At 46.9% G+C, this 24024-nt stretch overlaps 1 protein-coding gene across 1 annotated transcript in view; it reads right to left on the bottom strand.

The window, feature by feature from the left end:
• The window catches only part of PDGFB (platelet derived growth factor subunit B), a 32391-nt gene extending 9479 nt beyond the window's left edge, over nucleotides 1-22912 (bottom strand). The window contains exons 1-4 of the mRNA XM_086963414.1: nucleotides 21108-22912; nucleotides 4371-4467; nucleotides 2171-2239; nucleotides 1207-1400 (exon numbers count right to left, since the gene is read on the bottom strand). Coding sequence (XP_086819540.1) covers nucleotides 1207-1400; nucleotides 2171-2239; nucleotides 4371-4467; nucleotides 21108-21164 — 417 coding nt within the window. The 5' untranslated portion in view covers nucleotides 21165-22912. The remainder of the gene's footprint in view (nucleotides 1-1206; nucleotides 1401-2170; nucleotides 2240-4370; nucleotides 4468-21107) is intronic.
• Nucleotides 22913-24024: the final 1112 nt, after the last annotated feature.

Genomic DNA, 24024 nt, shown 5'->3' on the forward strand with positions numbered 1-24024 from the left:
AACACTCCCATACATTTAATGTGTTTTCCCATGAAATTCCTCGAGGCTCATAATCTCCAAAGGAATGTCACTGTCTGAGAAAGGCAGACCTCTAATGTATCCTTTGCCCTTTGACCTCCCCTTGCACGCTCCAACCCCCAGGACTGAAGGCGCGTGTCATCACTCCCCCTCCCCGCCATTTGATCTCTCTACCCCTCCCCATGTGATATTTCCTGATTAGAACACATATTCCTCTGACATTTGTTTCCACCAAAACACCCCAGCTCTCCCGCCCCCTTCTCCCATGCTGGGGCTTTTCCGTACAAATTTCCGTACCCTTTGTTCTCTAATCTGTTCCGGACTGTCCCATATTGTGTTTTTTTAATTTTTTTTATTTAAACTTCACTTGTCTGTGGCTGCGCCTTGGAGCAGACGACAAATGCAGCTTTCCTGGGATAGCTCAGTGGACTGATGCACCAGCTGCTGCTGCGTGTGATCTGCAGCTCACAGGTTTCCGAACCTTTAAATTCATGTACCCGTTTATGGCACATGTTTGTGATTTTCAAGCCACAGGTTTGAAGGCCTGTTTAAGGGCCTAGTGGGTTAGTGCATCCGCTGGAGCGACACCTGTAACCCACATGTCTGCACCAATCCCAGTGAGATAGTGCACTGGGTTAATGCACCTGCTGCATTCAGCTGAGACCTGTGTGTAACATGCAAATCACCGTTTCCAACTCCAGTAAGATAACTCAGTGAGTTGAGGCATTTAATGAAGAGATTTGTGTAGTGTAGGTCTTAGTTTTCGAAAACAGTAAAATAGTCTATGAGCTTAATGCCCCCTTCTTTGTTTGTAATCTTCAGGTACCTTGTTTCAATCCAATAGAACAGCTGAGTGGGTTGACACACCTCCTGGAGAGAAACATGTACCCCACATGTCAGTTCAACCCCCAGTAATATAGCTCAGAGGGTTAATGCCTGAGCTGTAGGGAAACCCCAGTGGACTAATGTTCACTGTGCTGGGGGTGTAAATATAACCTGGAGGTTACAGGTTACAGTCCCATAAAAACCAGCAGCAGTGCTCTGTGCACCTAAAAGTCAGGAGGTCTAACCCCAGTAGGATAGCTCAGTGGGTTAACATGCATACTGTTGACAGTTTTAACTTGCAGCCATACAATTATTATCAAATAACTGCTCCATAAATGATCAAAATGAAGTACACACACATACCTGTACATGCCGGAGCTGCACAAGTGAGGCTGCGCAGTGCATGGTCTTAGTGTTGCAGCAGCCAGAGCATCGCTGCACCTCCACACAGGGGGGCCACACCAGGAAATTGGCATTAGTGGGGTCCACAAGGCTCCTGGAGATCTGGAAGACCTCTGTGCGGGGCTTGCACTCGGCTATCACTGCTGCCTCCACGTCTGGAAGGGGAAAAACAGAGTGTCAACATCAGGAGAACTCTAGAAAAGTGTGCCCACCTAGCAAGTAACCCGAGTTGGAATAGCAAGCAGGGCCTACCTACCATTGGTGCAGCAGGTGCAGTGGCACCGGGCCCAGAACCCTGAGGAGCCCATTGCTTCCTGATAATTGCTGTATTTTACTACCTCAAAAGCAGCCAAAGGGGCAATTTTCCTTGCTTGCTCCAGAGTCCAAGGCATGCAAGCTATGCTACTGATAGCAAGATGGTGCTGTGGGTTGTGTTTAAGGTGCACTGACAGAGCTGTGTGAGGAATAGTGGGAAGGCCGGATCTAAGATGCACTGGTAGAGTTGTGTGTGGGTCTTAGTTAAGAAATAGTTGAGGGTGGTGCATCTTCTGTGTGAGGCTGTGATTAATTTGTATAAAAATGGTTAGTAGTTGTGTTATTATGATTGGCAGCATGGAAGGGCAATGTGTGGTGCAAGCTGCAGTGGCCTCCTGACAAGAGCCTTGGCACTTTTTTTTTTTTTTTTTTTTTTACAAATTAAGCACTGAATCAAAAGGGGAATTTTCCAAGACTGCAACAGGGCAAATGGCCTCCTTGCGAGGCTACTGGCTGGAATAAGGAGGATGTTGCAGGTCATGTGAGGATTAGGGTCCACTGGCACATCTACGTGTGAGCTGCACTCCTAGAAGAGCATGGGGTGTTGCAGCCCAGGGATGAGATGCACTGGCAGCGATGCTTGTAGTACTAGTACTGAAAGATTACATACCTAAGCTGCGTCTGGATCTTGACATACTGGAGTTGTTTTTTGTTCTGTTTCTCCAGGAATAATCTTCTTCTGTAAGAGAAAAAATGCATTTTACAGTTTTGGACCTTTTAGAACCACACCAGCAGAGCTAACTGAGTAAAAAAAAACATATACTAAGGCGGGGACAAGCTGGGGCTGTGGAAGGGTGTTAATGTAACTGAAAAGACTTTCCGTGCAAGGGTGGGGGTGGTGTAGAGGCTCTTGTGAAAGGAATTCCTTTCACAGAGAAGGACAGGTTGGGATTGTTCAACCCAGGCAGTGCTTTAAATTGAAATATAGAAGTGCAGGTATTCATGTTTACATTGCTTTTTTGCTCTTGAGAAGTGCAGGCAAACTCCCTTTCATGTTAAAGAAGAACTGGGGGCCTCATTTATGGCATTTTGACATAGGGCGCTGCCCTACGCCAATGTGAAAGGGCAGGAATGCACTGTATTTAAGCAATACCGTGCATTCCTGTCTTTTCTGCCTGCACTGGCGACCTTTTGGCAGCCTAGTGCCAACGTAGGCACCCTTGCACCATGGTATAAGGATGCCTCTGTTGCAGGCAGGATTTTTTTTTGTGCAGGAAGGGGCACTTTCCTTCACAAAAACAATACTATTAGGCGTTTTCCTCTTTCCGTGTGTGCCGCAGAGGCATACGAATTTGACGCCTTCCCGGTTTACATCACTTTGTAAATCTGGGTCAGCATCAAACTCCACGAGTATTTGAGTGGAAAAACCCACTGTAACGCCCATGGAACGCCTCCCAAGCGCAGGGTAAGGCGGTGCAGCGATGTGCACTGCATTCCCTTACTCACGATTTATGAGGCCACTTAAAGCCATGCAGGGTGGCTTTGCGTGGCATATTCCACTTTATGAGGTGCAAAAGTGACACAGGGCTCTCATAAATAAGCCTGGAAGTACCGGACCGTACCTGGCCATTTCGAGCACTTGTACTGCGATCGGCCCGGAAGGGTAGGCAGCGCGTGTGGAAGTGATCACATAGATGACATACTTATAGAGGGATGAGCTGGAGCTGGGGGTATGCGTTCAGGGATGGCAATTCTGGGGTAGTGGATAGAATAGATGTTCTTTTAACATAAATGTGTTCCTGTAGTGGGACAGCCAGCCAGTGGATTTCAGCCCTTCCACGGTGCACGCCCCTCCTCCCCACCGGTACATTACGCCCCCCCTCCACCCCCCCCCCCCCCCCCCCCCCCCCCCCGCTTCTGAGAGGCTCCTGCCTTTCCCTCCCTGGGCCTCTCTGGCTCCCGTTCAAAGCATTCCTTGGCCCCCTCCCAGCCTCCACCCACACACCCTGGGGGGCAGCCAGGTGTGTGAGGGGTACATCCTGCACCCGCTCCTATCCGCTGGGTCTGCGAGAGTCCCCCGACTGACCCCCTCCACCCGCCGCCCTGCCACACACCGCGCTCTGCCTCACACAACTTTAATCTATCCAGTCAACCCTGATCGACCGCCCGGCCTCTTTCATACTTGGGGGGGGGGGGGGTTTGAATCTGGGAAGCTCCCTCCCCCTCCCCCACCCCCAGTCAGCGCTCCTCTCCTGTCGCACCTGGAGGGTCCCCTGAGATGCTAGTAAGTCCCCTCTATGCCGAGCCTCTTTCCTAGGGGCTGGGACAGGTCTGAAAAGCCTCCCTCCCTTGAACCGCCCTCCCATGCTTGCCCCCACACACCCATCCTCTCTCACACTCCCTTCCTTGACTCTCTCACCCCAGGGTGATGGGGGTTATGGAGAGTTCTCTCCTCCATCCACAGCCCATACCCTTCCTTCGTCGTGTATAAGTGAGGGAATGGAGACCTCCCACAATCCCTCCAGCCTTCACCCACAGCTCCCCCTTTCATAGCTGTGAGTTGCGGGTGGTCTACAACCCCACCCTCCCAGGTGTACCTCTCTGCAGCTGAGCCAGCACTAGGGGGGCCCTCTCCCCCTCTCGGCCTTGGGCCCTGCTGTTGTCTGGGAGCTTAAGCCAAGCAAAGGGTTTTCAACTCACTGCTGTATTGTATGTGCTTGTTTTTTTTACCCAGAACAACTGTTTTCTTCTTGGGCTGCTTCTGCTCATGATACCCATGGGTCTAGCCAGCGCTATATAAAACCTTTCAAATAAATAAATAAAGAAATAAACCCCTGGAAGGCGGAACGGGGGGCAGTGAGTGGATTTACCTACGGAGTCTATGCGCAGAAGGGTCCTGAGGTCTGCGAAGGACCGGACGGAGGCGGCGCTCAGCACGGAGAAGACCTCCTCTGGAACAGGGTCACTCTAAGGTAAAAGAAAGAACAAACATGGTTAGAAAGAACTGACATTCGTGAAAATAGTACTAGAAGCAAGGGTCTTCACTCTGAGCCCACCCTCACCTAATAGCTGTGGTTCCCATCTTCGAAAACCACTACTGGACCAGCCTGATCTGGTGACCAGCAGCTCTGCACTCCCTTCCTTGAAAACCAGGAAAGAAGCAAGAAGTAACCTGGTCCAGATGCTTGGAGCCACACCCCACCCCCACCTACCAGGAATGGAGCTACCAGCACCAGAGAGCCGGAGAACGGTACCCCAATACTTTCTTGCCTCTGCCTTCCTTAGTTGGTAAGAACCACTGCTGCCAAGACAAGGGACTTCGACCCGCCAATAGTTTGTGCGATTAAGCAATTGATAGTATTTTTGTGGACAACCCCAAAGTGGTGGAATTCTCATAACAACACATATAATAGTTATTATTTGTATAATTTCTAAAAAAGTGTGTAATATGTGCTGAACAGGTCTACCTCAGCAGTAATATGAAGTGGCCACATCAACATGTACATGTTCGGGATGGAGTCAAATTGGCGGGAAGTTGCCTTCTTCAGATTGCGTTCACCCGGTTGTATTCCCGGCGAGGGCAATGTCTTCCGGGGAATTAAGAAAGGTGCGATTTGACCAGGTGGATCTGCGCATGAGAGGGAGCCACAACGCCCTAGGCCCAGGGTCACCCATCGCTACTGGCTAGCAGTGACCTCCAAGGTCACCACAGACCTACCCCGTCACTGACAGGCAGATCCTGGCCCAGTTGTAACGAATATCATTTACCACAGAGTCACGCGTCGTTCTATGGTGGTGGGCGGGAAAAAGACACCCCTCCACAAAAAGTGTGGCTCAATGATTAGAGCGGCAGACCCTGATGCAGATGTCTAGCCGGGGACCAGGGTTCAATTCCCCGCCTCGGCGGGTCTTGGGCTCAAAATTCCACGGACCTGATAATTCTCGCCTCGGTGCCTATTCCAATCATGGAGTCCCACTCTGCAACTCTGGGCAATAGCTTGCTTAATCTCCACAACAGCCCCCACAACGCTAAGGATGCCTAGCCTCCACCTTGGGGGTGCCCAGGAGTGGACGCCTCACAGGGAAAGCCAGGATGGGTTCCACAGCGGTATTCGTACAAGCGCCTTGAGGCCCTTGCGGGTGAGTAGTGCGCTATACAAGTATCAACTTACAATTTTTACAAAAGCATCAACTGCACCCGTGGTGCATGGCAGGAGTTATGTTATCGGGACTTTATAGAGTGCACGTTCACTCTAAGGCCTCTTGGTGCTAAGTCAGAGTAGGCGGTAGGGAATTTGGGAAATACCCCGGGCTGCCGGTGGCTCTGCAGGCCAGCCGGACCAGGTAAACGCCAGCTACATGTCAGGCTTGTCATCCATCTAAGGAATAGAAGCACAGCTGAGATAAATGTAGGGTGTTTTATCTTTTTGGGGGAGGGGCGTTACAAGCTAATACCTTGATTCTGAAAACCCTGCAGCCCTGGGCAGTCATTCACGTAGGCTCGATTTTTGTCTGTGGAATAGAGACACTGCTTATATATGGTGAAGAGAAATTCAATGTAGCAGAGCTTGCCGCATGAAGGGCCACCAAGGCGGTGGCGCTTTCACCCACATGCTCAGTCACAAGCCAAGTTGTGGCTGACTTACGACTCACTCTGCACATGCTGACATGCCTGTCGGAGGCAAATCTGACATAGGAGCCAGTTTGGTGCCAGTCCAAGGCAGCTATGTGAAGGGTAGGGTTTCGAGGGGCACCAATCCAAGGGGCACGGTGCCAGGCATTGTACTCGGCAGGACTGGCCCTCTCTCCTGCAGCGAGGAGGTAACAGGAGGGCCACAGAAAGAGATGGGGGGGTGTTAGCACAGGCCCCACAAAGAACTAAGTACTGCATTCCTGTGGTACCTCGCATCGCCTAGAGCTACACAGTCACATGTACACTCGCAGGTACAGACAGCAGAGCTATCCCTCAGGGGGCACATATCCTAGGGACCGAGACTGCAGAGCTACTCCTAATAAATCACAGACCTGTCAGGCTCAAACAGCAGAGATACACCTGTACCAAATTGCAAAGAGCATCTATGCTCAATTCTCAGACAGCAGAGCTATCCCTCAAGTTGTGCCAATCTTACACTTTAAGGTGTCAGGCAGCACAATTACTCTGCAGGGGAGGAAGGTCCCCAGGGCATAAGCCCCAGGCAGCAGAGCTATCCCTCCGGTTACACAGAGACTACAGACTCAGCCAGCAGGGCCGCTATTCAGGTAATACAGATTTTACAGGCTGACATACAGACAACTCTCCTCTGAACCCGGTGAAAATCTCTTTCAGGGCCAGACAGCAACGCTATCCCTCTGGGTACAAAGAATACACAAATGTAGGTATGTGTTTATTGGCACAAAACTATCTGGGGGTCAACAGAGCTCTATACATTGATGGGGAGAGGGGATGGTCTACCGTCGTGTATAGTCGTGGTGGTGGGGGGGGGGGGGGGTGCTTAGCAGTGTAGAGCCAGGGTGATCGGTGAGGAGCAAGAAGCCCCTTAGCGGCATTGATATGGTGCGCTTTGAGTTTGAAGGGATGTATTTTTACATACACCCTTTACGTCATAGCCAGGGCACAAGTCGAGGGGTACACGTGAGTGGGCGGCGTCCAGCGTACTCCCACGTTTCATAGAGATGGAAGAAGTTGGCCCCACTAAAATATGCTGAATTGATTCGTTCTGGTGTAGGTTTCAGACACAGGGACACTTTCAGCATGGCCTGTATGACCTCTGCTTTCCTTCCATGCAGCAACGTGCAGGCAGGGAGGGGGCTCTCCTATTTTAAATTCCATCTGGGCCCAAAACAAAGGCCAAAGTTAAGAGGCCATCAGGCCTCCCTTTGTTCCAGTGTCCTGGCTGGGAGCTAACTGGAGCCTCACACCTAAAGGCAATGAAGGGGAAACAAAGGCACGCAGCTTATCAATTCACAGATACTTAAGAGAGGTATGCTTTTGACTTTGTTTAGTCCCTGCATTTAAGAGAAATCCATGCACTGTGAGAATGTCAAATGTATAGATCTGCCCAGTATTTACACAAATAACAATTTAAATACTAATTTGTTTTATTTCTTTATAGCACTACACATCCCAGTTCAGCACTTTACATTACAAGTAAACATTATACACTGACAATAAATCATGTGTGTAATGTACAGGGTGTGCTCCGTAAAATAGTGCCGGTTACAAGGTGTAACAGTCACATGCCTTTCATAGCTAGCCTTGCTATATTAGAAGGATTACAATTTATGAACTGCAAGTAACAAAAGGATCTTTGTGTTAAAAGCAGCAACCCATTTACCTAGATACACAAAACACAAATCTGGCATCTGCACGTTACACAATGTACTTTGCAGGAAACACTTTAGCCCTTTATGCTACTTTGACTCAAAACTGGGGGTAGACAAAGCACAGATCTCTCCTGCAAATGTGTTAACCTCCAGAGTTAGCTTGCCGTTAATATTATTCCCTGCGATTTGCCGGATACGCAAAGATTTCTGCAGCAGGTACCTTAACCCCATAAGACATTTTACAATGCAGATTTTGCAGCTAATTAAGCGGAACAGATTTACCGTTAAATTTCTCCTTGCAGTCAATTTCTTTGTGGCAGAGTTTTAAAGAATATAAATGTATAAGTTGAGGCCTAGGATTTGTGTCGCGGTTGCTTCACTTTTGGCACAACCCTGGCGCAAAATCTCACTTGTTAAATCTCGTAATGCGCTCAAATATACTTGTGATAGAACTGCTTAACATATGTCTGAGGGGTTAAGATCTGATGTCCCTTCTTGAGATGTTATTTCCTGTGAGGTCATGGGTTGTGATTCCACAACCTGTGATGTCACTTCCTGTGATGCCACATGTGATGTCATGTGCCGTAATATCATGCGTCATGATGTCACTTGCATACTGCCTAACTTGGTTAGTCCCTCTGCTTCTTTTTTAGGATGTGTGCCCTGAATATAGCCACAATATGAGTAGCTCAGTGGCATAACAAGGGCCCCTGCAGCGTCTGTGGTGCAAGGGGGGCCCAGCTTGTCAGAAGGATGTCCAACATTCCAAGGGGTCCTCATTCAGCTGAAGGCCAATGGATATATGTGAGATATGAGAACCTTGGGGGCCTATCTTAACATTCTGAAGGGGTGCCCCACCATTTTGTCTTACACCACTGGAGTAGCATAAGAGAACATATGAAAACTTTAGAAAAATATATAAGCTCAAAGACTGAACCTCATGTTTGCAAAATTCAGACAAAGCTCGTAACTTTATAGAGGGAAGGGAGAAAGCTAAGTGGTGGTTTGGCAACAGTAGGATATTGTGGAAGAAGTGCGAAACGCCTCTGAAAGATAGGATGATGGGACAGGTGAGGAAGAGAGGTAGACAAGGAACTAACAGCCTGATTCATCATAGACCCGTTTTGCGAGTCTATAATAGCGATTCATAAGGAATCGCTATTACAGACTCGCAAAACGGGATTCTTGTAGGAATCGCAAAAAGATTTGCGATTCCTACACAATCCTTATTTGCGATTAGCAAATTGCTAATCGCAAATAAGGAATAACTCCTCATTCATTCCTATGGGCCAAAAGGCCCATAGGAATGAATGGGGAGTATTCCTTATTTGCGATTAGCAATTAGCTAATCGCAAATAAGATAGCGATTTAAAGGGTGCCAGGGGTGTCCAAAGGACACCCTGTAGCACCCCTTAAATGCAAATTGAAACAGGTGTTGCGCACACACATGTCCAAAGGACATGTGTGTGTGCAACATGCAACTTAGAAAAATGCTTTTAAAAGCATTTTTCTGAGTTTTCGCTATTTACCACGAGGTTTGACCTCGCGGTAAATAGCGGGCTGGAATTGCGAATTCGCAATTTTTTAATGGATGATGAATTGCATTTAAGGAATCTCAAATAGAGATTCCTTAAATGTAATTCCTCGCAAAATTGCGACATCCCTATTACTGATTTTTGCATTTGGGATGATGAATCCCAAATGCAAAAATAGAGCTCGCAAAGGGCCAGATTCTCAGAATCTGGCCCTTTGCGAGCCGATTTCGGCTTGATGAATCAGGCTGTAAGGCAATAAGGACATGGTTACAGAAACAGACAACAGCTGAATAAGGTACATTTTTTAGTAAATTCATGAAAAAAGCTCTTTTTGAAACCTGTGGTCTTTGGGTAATGAGGTTTAAAGGGAAGAAACCACCATTCAGACCCACCAGGTCGAAGTCAAATGTGATTTGAAAGTCTTAGTTTCAACGGTTAGTATTTCTTTACTTCCGAGATTTTGGCACTTCCGGAGAAGAGTTAAAGATGGAGTACTTTGAAAGGACTAGCCACTTATTTGCATATTAAGATGACACAACAGCACTCTTATACGTAGGAAAAATGTTGTATGTTGAAATGTATTGTTGCACAATTTATGTATGATTCACCTCTTTTAGTGGCTGATACATGGTCCATTTAGATCGCTGAAGGCTAATTGTCTAGTTCTGTTCTTTTTAAAACGGTCCAAATTCCAATGAGTCGGTAGCTGTTTATATATATATATATATATATATATATATATATATATATATATATATATATATATATGCAGAGAACTCCGCTGAATCCTAAAACACCGCTCAGGACAACAACGAAACCGGACCCAATAGGATATTTGCAAAAAGTCGTTTTATTTTCTCATCCTTGTGCAGACAAACACGCCGCCATGACGCGTTTCGGGACCTTGATCCCTTGATCACATGACATGGTCTGGCAAATCACCCATCAATTTAAAGTGCGAGTGCATAATCAGCTGACCCCACAGCCTGTGGACATAAAGAAAAGACTTCAGCCTGGTCAGGGATGAAAGTACGACATAATCATATGTACAATTTCAGTGCCAACAAGTTTTGCTTTTTTCAAGGTCCTTATTATTTAAAATACAACATGTACAAATATAAGAAATAATCAAGATTTGAAAATTTAAAAATAATTTCCTTTCATCTTGACCTCCATATATATTCTTAAATATAGCCGATTTATTAGGCCCTGCAGTTCTTAATGAAATTACTAGATAATGCAAATCATCCCAGCCTAACATATCGAATTTGATATTTTTTGATCGATCTGTGATGCACTTTACATAATGCACTTCAAAAACACTATACTCTCTGTTATTGGGAAGTACAGGCTTTTATTGGTTCAGTTGAAAGGGGCTTATTTTAACTTAAATTGATGTTAATGTAATGAGTTGTGTCTAAGTATTTGAATGCATGTATTTTAGGATATCTTTCTGTAAGACCATGTCTTGAAAATTAAAATGAAAGATTTTTATTTTTTTTATTTTAAAAGCTAACTATTTAATTATGACTTCAAGAGGCAACCATCGAAGATGTCTTAGTGCAGGGGTGATGAGATTAAACGGTGTTGTGCTTGGTAGGAGTCGGGTGACAAAATCCGTCAAAGTTTTGAGATGTGGCTGAGAGGGTTTATGGAGACGCATTAGTGTGGCTTTGTCAAATTCAATGCATCAGATCTCTAGTGCTTGACCCACCAACATAAGTCAGCTGGTTGTAAAATAGGTTTTATCTTTCTTATTCAAGGGAGAGGTACCACACTGACTTTAGTGTGTGCTAAATGTATGAGATAAACGAAAATCAGTCCAGAAACTGAGGGATCTTACTCCCCTCAGGGGTGAGAGGTGAAGCCCCCAATGTATAATTCAGGTAGCAGGGTGTTCAGCTGTTTCCCAACTACGATATGGCACGTCTACGATTTGACATGATACTGCCCTGGGATAGGGGTTTGCACCATTTCTTGTTTGCAGAACCAGCGCGTGCTCCAGGAGAGTCATTGTTGATAGAGCTCAGGAGTGTGTTTACATTGGCTGTGCGCTGCGTGGTGGTAAATAGAGTGAGCAAGGCTTGCGTTGGTGGGGAAAACCCTGATGTGGGGTTACTTCTACTTGGCTAGTTGTGGGTGGCCCAAACGGGTGGTCATGTGAAATGCATCGCAAATCAAATGAGTTGTGCAGGGAGGTGGCATTTGAGGGAGGGCTTGGAGGTAAAGAATACATCCGGAACGTTGCTCGCAACATGACTTAGTTGATGATGTCCAGTAGGTTGAAAAGTACAGTTTTCAGTTTTTTGGTGTAGAAGTTTCTCCTGGTAAGTTGAAGCTCCCAGGGGTGATGGTGTTGGTGTGATTGAAGGGTCATCTGGTGATGAGGACTGTTAATACCTCTTTCAATTGGTTGCGGTTTCCTGGGGTGTCTGTAGATCAGGCTGTATTCAGCCTGTCTGAGAGGCAAGAACTGGGGAGTTGTCAGTAAGGGGCTGTGCGATGGTGCGGAATTAGTGTTCCTAGAGATTTTGAGGTCATGGGGACTTCCCCATCTACACCCATTTCCGAAAAGCCCTTAAAACCTTCCTTTTCACCCAGGCCTTTCCTTCTTAGGTTCCCCAGATTCCCTCTGTGAGCCCTGACCAGGTCCCCAGCGCCAGGAAGCCGCTTGGCCGCAGTGCGCTTTGTTAAATATTTTTTTCATTTCATTTCATTTCATTGTGGATGGCAGCGAGGCCACAGCTATGCTTGTGCTTTCTTTCAATGGATGTGATGGGTGCTTTAACATGTGAGGATGCATGCTTTAACATGTGGAGACAATTGTATAAGGCCGGGCTGTAAATGTGTCAACTGGTGGTGAACCGCAGAATCATCGAACGCTGATGACATGCTGGGCAGTGTATTTTTCTGATAGTGGGTGGCATATGGTTATGAACGGGGGAAATAAAAGCATTGTGTTAGGCTGGCATGTCAATTTATTGTAATAGGGACGTTCGCATATTGGAGTGAGTGTGTGGTGTGCTTGGAGGAAATCACAAGAAGTTAGCTTGCCTGATACACTAGGTTTGGGGGGTTTGGCAGATGTTGCTTCTGGGATCAGAACGTAGCACACAGGAACTTACACATGTCTTATGTTAGAAGACAAACGGGTTCAAAATATGAACTGAGGGAAGAGGGAAACAGTCAACGATGGTGGTTGGTGGATAGTAGGGTTTATAAGAGGGTTCTCGGAGACCAAATTTATTCTTCCAGGAACACAGCTCTCACTGTCTCATTGGCAGGCTTTATACAGCAGACCAACCCTCATGCTACAGATTACACAGACCTTACAGGCTCAGGTTTCTGGGAACATGGCTGTCCCTCAGGATACAGAACTCTCTATGGTTCATGTGTCAGACAGCTGAGCTACGCCTCAGGTTACACAGATATTACAGACTTAGACTTCACACATAAACGATATCACACAGGTTACACTCACTGTACAGGCTAAAGCTTCAGAAAGCAGGGAAGTATTACCAACTTCACACCTTTCTACGGGCTGGGCATCAGAAATATCCCTAACTGTACACAGATTTTACCAGCTCTCTTTCTTGAAACATACGGCACTGTCTTATAGACCGTGGCGAATTCTACAGGCTTCCCTGTCTCATGTTGTGTCTGGAGCAGGATGCTTTAACTTGGGTCTAACCCAGGTTCTGACACTCTTTGTGACCTCCGGCAACTGACTAACCACCAGCCGGGTGACTCAGGGAGCGAGATATGAATATGTCTAATCTCCCAGGAGACAGACAGAGGATCTGTCTATGTATAGGGAATCCTTGGCACACAGATGCATGCTAGTATATATAGAGTGAGGGAGCGGCCGTGGGCAGGCAAATATTGTTTAGGTGCATTTGTGTGTATTTATATATAGCGAGAAGGGTGAAATAGGGCCAGAGGGAATATAGAAGGATTGCAAACACTTCAAAGTTCTCTGAGCATTCTGTAGAACTCAGAACATCCCCTAAATGTGTACGAAAACGTCAAGTAGTGAACACAGTGACTGATCCTTAAATCCAACAGGAAAGTGGGTAATAACTGGAGCGAATGGTTCTGTGATACCCATATGTGGGAAAGTGCCTCCAAAAATTAGATCCTTAGGCTTTAAGCTTATTATCAAAAGAATTCATAGCACTGCATTAAAGTCACAAAAATGCAAGGGGAACCCAATTTTGCTCCATAACCTCAAATGATTGAAATTTACATCCAGTGTCCTACTGTGAGTGAACAACCCTTTAACCCCTTCGCTGCTCATGACGAGAGTCACACTGGAGCTGTGCTTATGACGAGCTGAGCTCGTCATGAACAATGGGAAATCTGGAGTAACAGCACAGGAGGGGAAAAGTCATAGCAGCCAAGGTGTTAAATAGGGTAGACGGAGCGTGCTCTATGACACGTGCAAACAAATATTTATAGATGGTACAGATTCAGTTGGTAAAACTCTAGACCTCAATAGCTTAAAATTGCCAATTCCGCTTCTCTTTAGCTAAGTGTATGTGATAATAATATGCAGTTCAGTTGCCGTGATGCTGACGTTTCAGCCAAAGGAGGTGTCTGTCAAAGGACCTGATCAGGACACTATAGTATCTGTCTAAATCTGAAGTAGTGTCTGAATTGCTCCCTTAAACGGCTTGAGCAAGTCGACATGGACGGGGATTTCTGACCCGCTTTTTTGCATTTAATACCAATTATATGTTGGTTTGTCACACACTTGATCTTGTACCTACATGGAAAGGATCCTAACACCACTTCTGAATTAGACAGACTTTTATTAAATCTAATTGTTATTGGACAAGCAATGGCGTTTCTAGAAGGGAATTTCATGAGGGGCATACATTGAGCCATAAACAAAAATGTTGAATCCACCTACAAAGGGTTGAGCCTGTACATAGCTCTGCTGCCTCTTGGCTATGTTGTGCTATAGAAATACCATACACGTACATATATACACACATACAGACACACATATGCACATATATGTGTGTATGTATATATGTGCAAACCACATACAGTAAAGGGGACCCATGGGCAATTTAATGACCAGCTCTGAATACATGCCCACCTAACATTAATCACAAAAGAGTATCAGAGGGTCAAGAGTGAGACAGGCTAATTATCAAAGACAGAGAAGGTGTAACGCTCCCACTAGCCATATGACTGAGAGACGAGTGATGTAAAACATGCCAGATCAAGATCAGTGTCTGGTCTCTGGCTCCCATCAGTCACCACTCGGAACCGCCCTTCATCATTTGGGGCTCCGAGGACCAACACTATACTAGATCTTGGTGCTCTAGCAGAAAGGGATTAACCTTCCTGTTAGTCAGTAAGTGTTGGTGTTATGGTTGAGACCATATGTGTTGGTAAAGTAACTGACAGGGTTGAAAAAAGGTGTGGTGTGCAGTGCAAGGAAAACCAGGACAAATATAAGGGGGTGAATAAAATTGGTTTTAAGGAGCAAAAAAATAATTTAATAGGGTATAGCTCCTAGCACCAATATTAAAAAATAGCCAAGACAGGGTAAATTTATGACCTGTCTAGTGGTGTAACGTGGTCGACATGTTTCAGCAAAAACTGGCCAATGGCCTTGCTTTCTTCAGGACCTTAAATATACAGCTACTGCAAACAAAGAAACCCAATGTGACAAATAAGTGAAATGTAGTGTAGGAACGACACAGAAAAGTCACCTGAACCTCCAGGTTGTGTCTGTTCCAGATCTTCTCATACACTCAGCAGTGGGCTGATTAGTAAGAAGTATACACCTCACCCCGCCTGGCTACGGCTCAGGACTGGTGAAGCACCGCTCTATCCGTCGGTACTTCCTAGCGGCATCTAACACCACTTCTGAATTAGACAGACTTTTATTAAATCTAATTGTTATTGGACAAGCAATGGCGTTTCTAGAAGGGAATTTCATGAGGGGCATACATTGAGCCATAAACAAAAATGTTGAATCCACCTACAAAGGGTTGAGCCTGTACATAGCTCTGCTGCCTCTTGGCTATGTTGTGCTATAGAAATACCATACACGTACATATATACACACATACAGACACACATATGCACATATATGTGTGTATGTATATATGTGTACATGTTTGCTTAAAAGATTTCATCTGACTTTTTGTGTGTGAATGTACACACACACACACACACACACACACACACACATATATATATATATATATACAAAATACAATGTAAACATTTTAAGCAACTAAAATTGCTTTGCAGTGAAAGGTAGTTGGCCAAATTCATCTGTTTGGCAGTGTCTGTTTTTCTCTCTCAACCCCCTGGCATGTTCAACAGTTGTGGTGGTGGAACACAAGGTGGGCCGAGACAAAAGGGCAGAGACATAGACCCCATCTGCCCCTCTGTAGAGAAGGCAGTGTGGACATGTTCTGAGTAAAGCGAATGTAGCGTGACAGGAACGGCTCCTGAGAGATCTTACAAGGTTTCCGAGCTGCACCTGTGTAATCCCCCTAAATCTGGAGAGCTTTAGTAGGATCAAAGAGGATGCAAGGGGTGAAGGGGATGGGCCTACTTGAAAGACACTTCCAAGGGGCCTATCAGGGACTCTGTTTGCCTGGTCAGATGCTTGCCAGTCATCTTAGGTCACATGACTGTGAAATCACTTGGAATTTTATATGAAGGAGAACAGATGGGGACGGTTATTTCGTCACGGGCTGATGATGTTATAAGTGGGAGTTAAAGTAGGAATCACGTGCAATAATAAGGAAGAGTCACGAGTGAAGTTAATTTTCTCCTAACAATTTGTGGGGGGTGTAGCACTAACAGGGCTCTCACATTTCCCAGTTCCATGCGTGAGTAACTCATCCAGCTCAGACCTTTGCCTTTACATTCTGGACTTTGTACACATGTTTATCCCAATAAATAAAACCAGGACTACAAGTCCCAGAATGCAAAGAGGAATCCTGGGCTGGGTGAAATGCTAACATGAGAAACTTGAAAGCTCTGTTCTTTTGTACCGGCAGCATATTGATAAGGAGACCTGAACACACCACACCGCAGGTGCAAGACCCACAGAGGGAAGGGAAGTTGTTTGTTCTGAAATAACATTTTTCCACATCCCTCGGGCATCATGTGGCATCAGCTGGTGATGGCACACGCTCCTTGGAGCTGTCGGGAGATACAAAAGCCCCTAGCCATACGCTAACCTGTGATACGTGAATACGAACACCTGCTGCAGGATATCTTGTGTAACCTGTAGGTTAAAGGTTCATGTTGTATTTCGATATCTCAGTCTTTTCGGGCACATTCTGCTGAGTTATCAGGTACATTCCTGGCTACAGATTCCCATCGCAGTAAGATAGTACAGTGGGTTTTTGCACCGACTGCACACATCTGGGTGCAATCTCCTGATCACATGTAAGATAGCTCGGGGGTTAATGCACCTGCTGCTGAGATCCTTGACTTTAGGCTCCAATCCCAATGAGAGGGCTTAGTGATTTGACACACCTGTCACAGAGGTGTGTTTGTGTGCATGTATGTGTGTCGGCCTCAACCCTAGTCCATTGAAGAAGATGATGGAATTAATACACTGCTGCATTGCTGTATTTGTAGCTAGCACGTGAAGTTAATGATGGGTATTAAAAATATATATATTTCCTGAAAATTCACAGTTGTCAGTTGATATTGAGACATTTATAGGAGTATTTATTTCTTGTACTGCTGGAATTCAGTGATGAGCAGAAGGAACCGTCTACTGACAAGCACACCCTCTGAATCCTAACACAGGCATACCAATGACTGATAGTCCACGGTGTGAAATAAATACGTTTTCAACAAATTTCCAGGCCAGGTATTGCTTTTTATGTTTTCTGCATGCCTGCAATTAAAATGTGCCTTGCCTGACACGGAGCAAGAGACCAAGCATTGTAATGAAACTGACGAGCGATGACATGATCATGTATTATGCAGGATAAAGTACCCCTTGCCATTCTTTGTTAAAGGTATAGCAAGTCATGAATCAGTGTGGCTGGGTTTTGAGTAACTCAGTCTTCCAACAAATGTTATTCTTTGGGCTTGCTGAGCATGTCAGTGACACGCCTTACCCAGGGTTGGACTTGTCATTCAACCACTATGGTTTTTTCCCCAGAAGGCAATGGGCAAGGGGGCTGCTTTCAGAGCCGGGTTGGCTGCCAAGACCCAACCATGGTCCCATTCTAGTTGGAGCCTCCTGCAGTCTGGGCTGGTTTGAACATTTGTCCACTTCTGATACCAGTTTCCTGCCCAGAGTCATAATAATGTGATAGAGGGGTACTCCAAATACTTATGGCATCCTATAGAGGGTATTCTGTATCCTTATGGCACGCAGTAGGGGGCACTTTGTTACATATATTGATATTGCTGTGATCATCCTTTCAGACTAGGTCTGTAAATGAACAAAGCACTCACCTCTCTGAGAGCTGTAAAATGTTATTCCTATGACTCTGGGGAAGCTAGTATCTTGAGTTCTGCACAAGCCCCGAATTACAGAGGAAGACCATTCCAGCAGAATTTGCCCCTTCCTCTCATGAGTGGGCCCCTTTCCAAAGCACTCCTTCTCCCCTTGTTGGGGAGGGATCCAGCATTTATGCCCTGGAGTCTCAGAGACCCCTCTGAGAGAGTCCACAGCGGCAAGGGAATCTCACACAGCGGAGGCCTGGGTTATTACCCCATTACGGCTGGGAGAACAGCACTGTACACCATGACCGGCGCGCTCGTTGAAACTTTCTGGATTATGCCCCCCAAGGCGGAAACTATAACCTTTCTGACTGTACTGCGGTGCCCGAGCAACCTTTGGCCGATGACCGGTGGAACTGTCCAACGCTGCTATATAGGAGTTTGGCTCTGGTTCACCCTTGGCCGTCGCCTACCCAGCTGGACGTCGGACACTGTTTTTCCTTGTCTCCCCGCTGTGCCTCCTATACCCCCCACTCCACTTCCCTCAATTATTCTCCTCTACCTCCCCTATTTATTCCCTCTCTCCCCTATTCTTCTCTCCCCTTGTCTATTTTAACTCCTGTTTATGCTATGCTTTTGTACTCACGTAATTCCTGTAACTAAGCTCCAGCAACTGATGTAACTTTGTAACCATATTCTGAAACAATGTTTCTCCCTCATGTAAAGCGCTCTGATACCTCTGGGTCTAGCCAGCGCTATACAAAACTCAATAAATAAATTAAATTAAACAGAAGAAAAGCCACTTTTACAGAGAGAGGGCATTCCACCATGAATTCTGAGACCCCCGTGACCGAAGAGCCCCCTTGTGATGCAGATGCATTCCACCAGGAAGTGGCTATGGATTTTGATAACCTGGACAGCAGATACCCCAGCCAACAGGGAGGGCATTCCCTAGAAGGGCCCCAAGAACCTGGCTACCATCAGAAGAGCATAGACTTCCTAAAATGGACAGGACATTCCACCAGGAACTTCCCCATGGACCTCGGTCCGCAGGATAGCTGAGGCCCTGCCACGGACAGGCCTCCCGCTATGAAGTGACCATTGATTCTCACGCATCTTTGCTGACTTTGGCCAGTCTCTATCTGCCACATTTCAGTGGTGGACAATTCTCCTACCTGTGTGCCACTAAAGGCTATAAGTGCAGTCTGAAGTCAAGTGCCCCTTTTGGCCTCTGCGTGCCTGTCTCTCCACTTTCAGGCACTTGAGACATTCCTCAGGGAGATGTAAGAGGAATTACTCCCAGTCAAAAGGTTAGATTGCTCAGCGAGATAATGTGCCTTCTTTGTAAATCTCTGTATAATCTGCTTCATATATGTTAATCCTGCTAGCACAGCACAAGGGGTTACTGCTCCTTCATTTGAAACCCTTGAGGAGGCAGTGGTCCAAAAAGTGGAATTATAGCGCGGCAGCTCAATGGGTTAATACTTTCTCTCACACCTTGGCTTGTGCAACATAGGCTGCTTTCATTTCTGCATGGCCCTCATTCCAACCCTGGTCCTGTATTACTTGTACAGCTTTGTGCTCTCTTTCACCACTTTCCCTGTTTGACTAGAGTCCTCTCACCCTTCGGCCTGTACCTCTCAGTGAAATCTCTGCATGGAGCTCCCTCTTTTTCTTGGCGCTGTATGCAGTGCTTAATTTAAGCCGGTTGTTTCCGGTGCTCGGCACCGGCACGTAATTGCCAGCAGTCTGCCACATAGAGGGACTGTCTGGCTAATTCAGGTATGAACACAACAACAGGTGTTTATTAGTTCAATTTACATTTACAATGATTAATAGCTGCCTCCCAAGCCATTCTTCTAGCTTTGGGGGCCTAGCAAAGTATGAATTGTTACACTTGTATGAGCGTGATGGTTAGTAGTTGTGTTGGCACTGTCATTGGCAGCTGGCAAAGGCGAAGTGTGGTGCAAGCCGCAGTGGCCTCCCGTCGAGAGCACGGCTGTATGACACCGTAACCTCCACTCAGAAATCCTTTTACCCCTGGGCCTGAGGGAGCTTCTTCTCGCCGCTGTGCCCTTATGACGTGTCACTATAAACTCTGGCTTGAGCTCCACCTGTCTCTGTATGACTTGTGTTACTGTGAGCTCTCTCGCCTGGAACTTTAAGATCTACCCAGAGATCCTCTTACCCCTGGGCCCTTGCCTGAGAGAGCTCCCTCTCGCCCCCCCCCCATGCCTTCATGACTTGTGTCACTATGAACTCCATCTCACCTCTGTATGACTTGTGTTACTGTGCGCTCTGCTGGGAGCTCCTGTACACCCGTGACACTGTAGGACTGTGTCACGGGTGAAAGGGACCCACTTTCCCCAGACCCTGTACCACAGGGACCCTCTTTCGCTCCCTGCCTTCATGGCGTGCCACTATAAACTCTGACCTGAGCTTCATCTTTCTGCATATGACTTGTATCACTGTAAGCTCTGTCGGGAGCTCCCGCCCACCCCGGCACTGTATGACACGGTAAGATGCACTCAGAGATTCTCTTACCCCTGAGTGCGTGCTTGAGGGAGTTCCTTCTCACCTCTATGCGTTTATGACTAGTGTCGCTATAAACTCTGACTTGAACCCCATCTCGACTCTGTATGACTTGTGTTACTCAAAGCTCTGCAGGGAGCTCCCGTCCACCCATAGCCCTGTTACTGTAAACTCTGCAGACAGCCAAGTTCTATTTTTAGAGCTTTCACATAGTGCTTAGCCCACATGTATGTACAGGCTTTGAAGCAATATAGGTATTTAATGGAAGCAAAACAAATACTTCTTCTTGCTCCTTAGAGGCCGCAGTCATGTTGCCTGTGGATAGGGCCACTGAATTTTGCAAATGTGTGGCGATTTTCGCATAAATATACATTTGAAGCATTTGCCACATCATCCATTATCTGCTGCATAATTTGCACATTTTAACAAAAAAAAGTGTTTCTAGCTCAAACGGTTCAAAGCTACTAAAATGCGTCAACACGTGTTGCTGCGTGGTGGAAGGGCTTTTACAAAGCCTATTGCTAAATTTGGGTGTTAAATTGGCAGTAATGGAGTGCAACCAATGCCGAAACAGTGTTTCCAAGTTTCAAAATGACAAAAAATGAAGTAATACTATTCCAAAGTGTGCAGCATTATGCCACATAATTTGCCTTTTCTTGCCACATGATGTACGCAACCCTGTAACATAATTTGACCCTCTCCTGCACCAAAATTCCAGTGGCCCTGCCTATGGAACACAGTGAATAATGGCGGGTAAACTGGGCGACTTACCTGTGCATCAGAGAGGCGCAGGTACCACAGCGAGAGCAGCAGGTACCTCCAAATCATGCTGACTCCAGGCCCAGTGTTTTTGGGGCATTTAAGAGAGTTAAAAGTACAGCCCGGCTACAATGGGTCCAGCCTAGAGCCCCTGGACGAAGCAAAGGCCCTTTGTTCCAAGTGGGCACGTGACTTCACCGCAGTTCTGCTAGTGGCACGTCCTTTTACTGCTCTGTTGGAACCACCATCGACTGCATTGTTGGCAACACCATGGACTCTGCTCTTGGCAACTCCAGTGATTTCACAATTGGCAGCTCTGGTGTCTCCACTATTGATACTTTTTATGTCTCCTCCAAAGCCAACTAATTCAAATCCGCTACTGGCAACTCTTTTGACTCTACCATGTGGCATGGAGCATCCAAGTGGGTCTCAGCACCTCTCTTCCAGTGAAGGTGGCACCCAACCATATCTTCTGCCACCTGTCCATCCAAAGGAGCTCAACTGGGCAGCACCTTCCAAAAGGCGAGCACTTCTAGGATGATGAAATGTCTAACACGTCTACAAGTTTTTTAGGACAATTCTACCCGTCCTGGGCATCATTTCTAGAAAAAAATTCCTCATCCCCAGGGCAGTCCGTGGAGTTTTCTCCTCTTTCACGCACTTTGAGGTTATTTTCGATGCATTAGGTCTTCAATATCATCATCCCTAGGTTGGGACTTTGATACCGTCTTCGAGAAGTTTCTTCAAAGGTCTAGTCATAGATATGGTCTTCAATACATTTTGTACGCCCTATCGTCTTTGATGCAATTCGTGATTGCGGAGGCCTCTGCTATGTTCACCTTTGATTTCTCTTCCACAATTGTTGATATTGTCTTAGTATATATTTTTTTTTCCTCAGACACTTTTGATAACTGCTCCAACTTTCTTCTTTTTTATTGTCTTCTTTACTTTGATTTCGGCAGCAAAATGTTTCTTTGGTGATCTTGTGTTCAGTTGATATAGTGAATCGACTATGATAGCTTGATGCTAACCGGGACCCGTCTCCTCTTTGATTGGTGTATTTTTAAGACTTTGAGGTCGACTTCAATGGGCTTCCTGTTTAATATTGTTAACCTGAGTTCTCCTCGGGCACCGCTCTTGGCGCGGGCACCAGCTGGCACCAGGTCGATATCACACGCAAACAATGGAGTTAGTTCTCGCCGGCTGCTCGGCCTGCGGGTTGGCACGGGCAGTAGCGGGCGCTCTTTGCTGATATCTAACCTCGGCAGCTGTTGTTGCTCCTGTGAGTAAACGCAGCCAGCGGCCGGTGGCACCAGCCAGCCTTGCAGGACGGACCCGATGCCAACCAGTTGCCGATGGCCCTCTCTCCAGGAGGGGTGGGGCTGTCCGCTTTCCAGGTGCACCGAGGAGTGTCGGTGCCACAGTGACCTGGCACAGGTGTGTGGTCGCGCGACCCCTCTCTCTCTCCAGGTGCGGCGCCGCGCGCTCTCCAGGTGCACCACTGAGTGTCAGTGAACTGGCACAGGTGCGTGGTCGCGCGACCCCTCTCTCTCTCAGGTGCGGGGCTGCCCGCTCTCCAGGTGCACCGCGGATTGTCAGTGAACAGACACAGGTGCGTGGTCGCGCGACCCCTCTCTCGCTCCAGGTGCGTCGCTGCCCTCTCGCCGCAGGTGCAGGGCTGCCCTCTCTCTCTAGTTGCACACTGTCTGTGTCTGCAGTGTGTCCTCCCCGGGCTCTTGCACTGGCTCCTAAGCCCTCCCCCAGTTCAGGGAATGTCGGCACTGCAGGGAAGGGAGGGAGCCGGCGCTGGGTGTGTCAGGCGCCCGGGCAGACTGTACTTATATGACTGGAGGGGGTGGGAGGCGGCAGGGGGCGGGGCCGGACGGGATCTGCCCCCCGCCCCCCCACCCCCAGCGACAAACGAACTTCTAGGGCTCGGGCTGTACACTTGCTCTGATTTCGGCTTTTATTGGACACAGATACAAGAAAAACATGAAGTGATACTTGGGTGTGGGGGGTTACAGTGCACAGACACAAAGCTCGCTAAAACCTGAGGGACATGCCCGCCCTCTATAAAACGCATAAATAAATTAAATACGTACGAGGTGCTGTGGTAATAGGTGCGTAGCTGCAATTGGTGCTGCAGGTGCAGCGGGGCCGGAGCACAAAGTCCTGAGTGGCCCATTGAACCCTGATAATTGCTGTATTTAATGGACAACAGTGGTCAAAAGCAGGTCTTTAAGTGGGCCGGGTCCTGGCAGTTCTAAAAAGCAGGTCCTGAGACTGGTCTCTATCGGGCTCTCCATTTTTGCTCTCAGGGCGAAAAAAAACTTAACTCTGCAGCAGTGCCTCTCTTCACTGCTTTGATGTAACTTCAAAGAGACTTGTTTTAATTTGTTCACATTCTCATCATTTCTGAATTGAAGAATTCCCAATATTCTATACAACGAAGCCATAGTTGTTGGTCATTTATCTATGACTCAGGTCTTGGGTCGGGGTACCATGCGGGTGGACGGTGTCCCCCCACTTAATTTACTGGGAGCTCCATAACTGGAGCAAATGGAGCCACACATTCACTCTTTGGCCTCTCTGGGGCGAGATTGTAGCCCATTCAGAAAGCTGCTCATGCTCTGCCTTCTCTGATGCAATCGCATCTAAGTGGGGAGCGAGGGGAGGCAATGAGTCTGATGGTGCAAGCCACCTTTCGTGACGTCACTTCCTGTTGTGGCGTCAGCCTCCCCCCACTTCTTTTTTTAGGACGTGTGCCCTGTTTATCTTACACAACTAACAACCCTTGGCAAAGCCAACAGCCCTGACTTCTTTTAGGTGTAATGTGACTTGTTGCATTATGTATATAGATGTAATGACAGAAGCCACAAAATACTTGTTGGGCGGCACTCTATGCTAAGCACAAATTTTTAGCTCAGGT

The sequence above is a fragment of the Lissotriton vulgaris genome, chromosome 1_1 (genome assembly GCF_964263255.1).
Source record: "Lissotriton vulgaris chromosome 1_1, aLisVul1.2, whole genome shotgun sequence".
NCBI lineage: Eukaryota > Metazoa > Chordata > Amphibia > Caudata > Salamandridae > Lissotriton > Lissotriton vulgaris.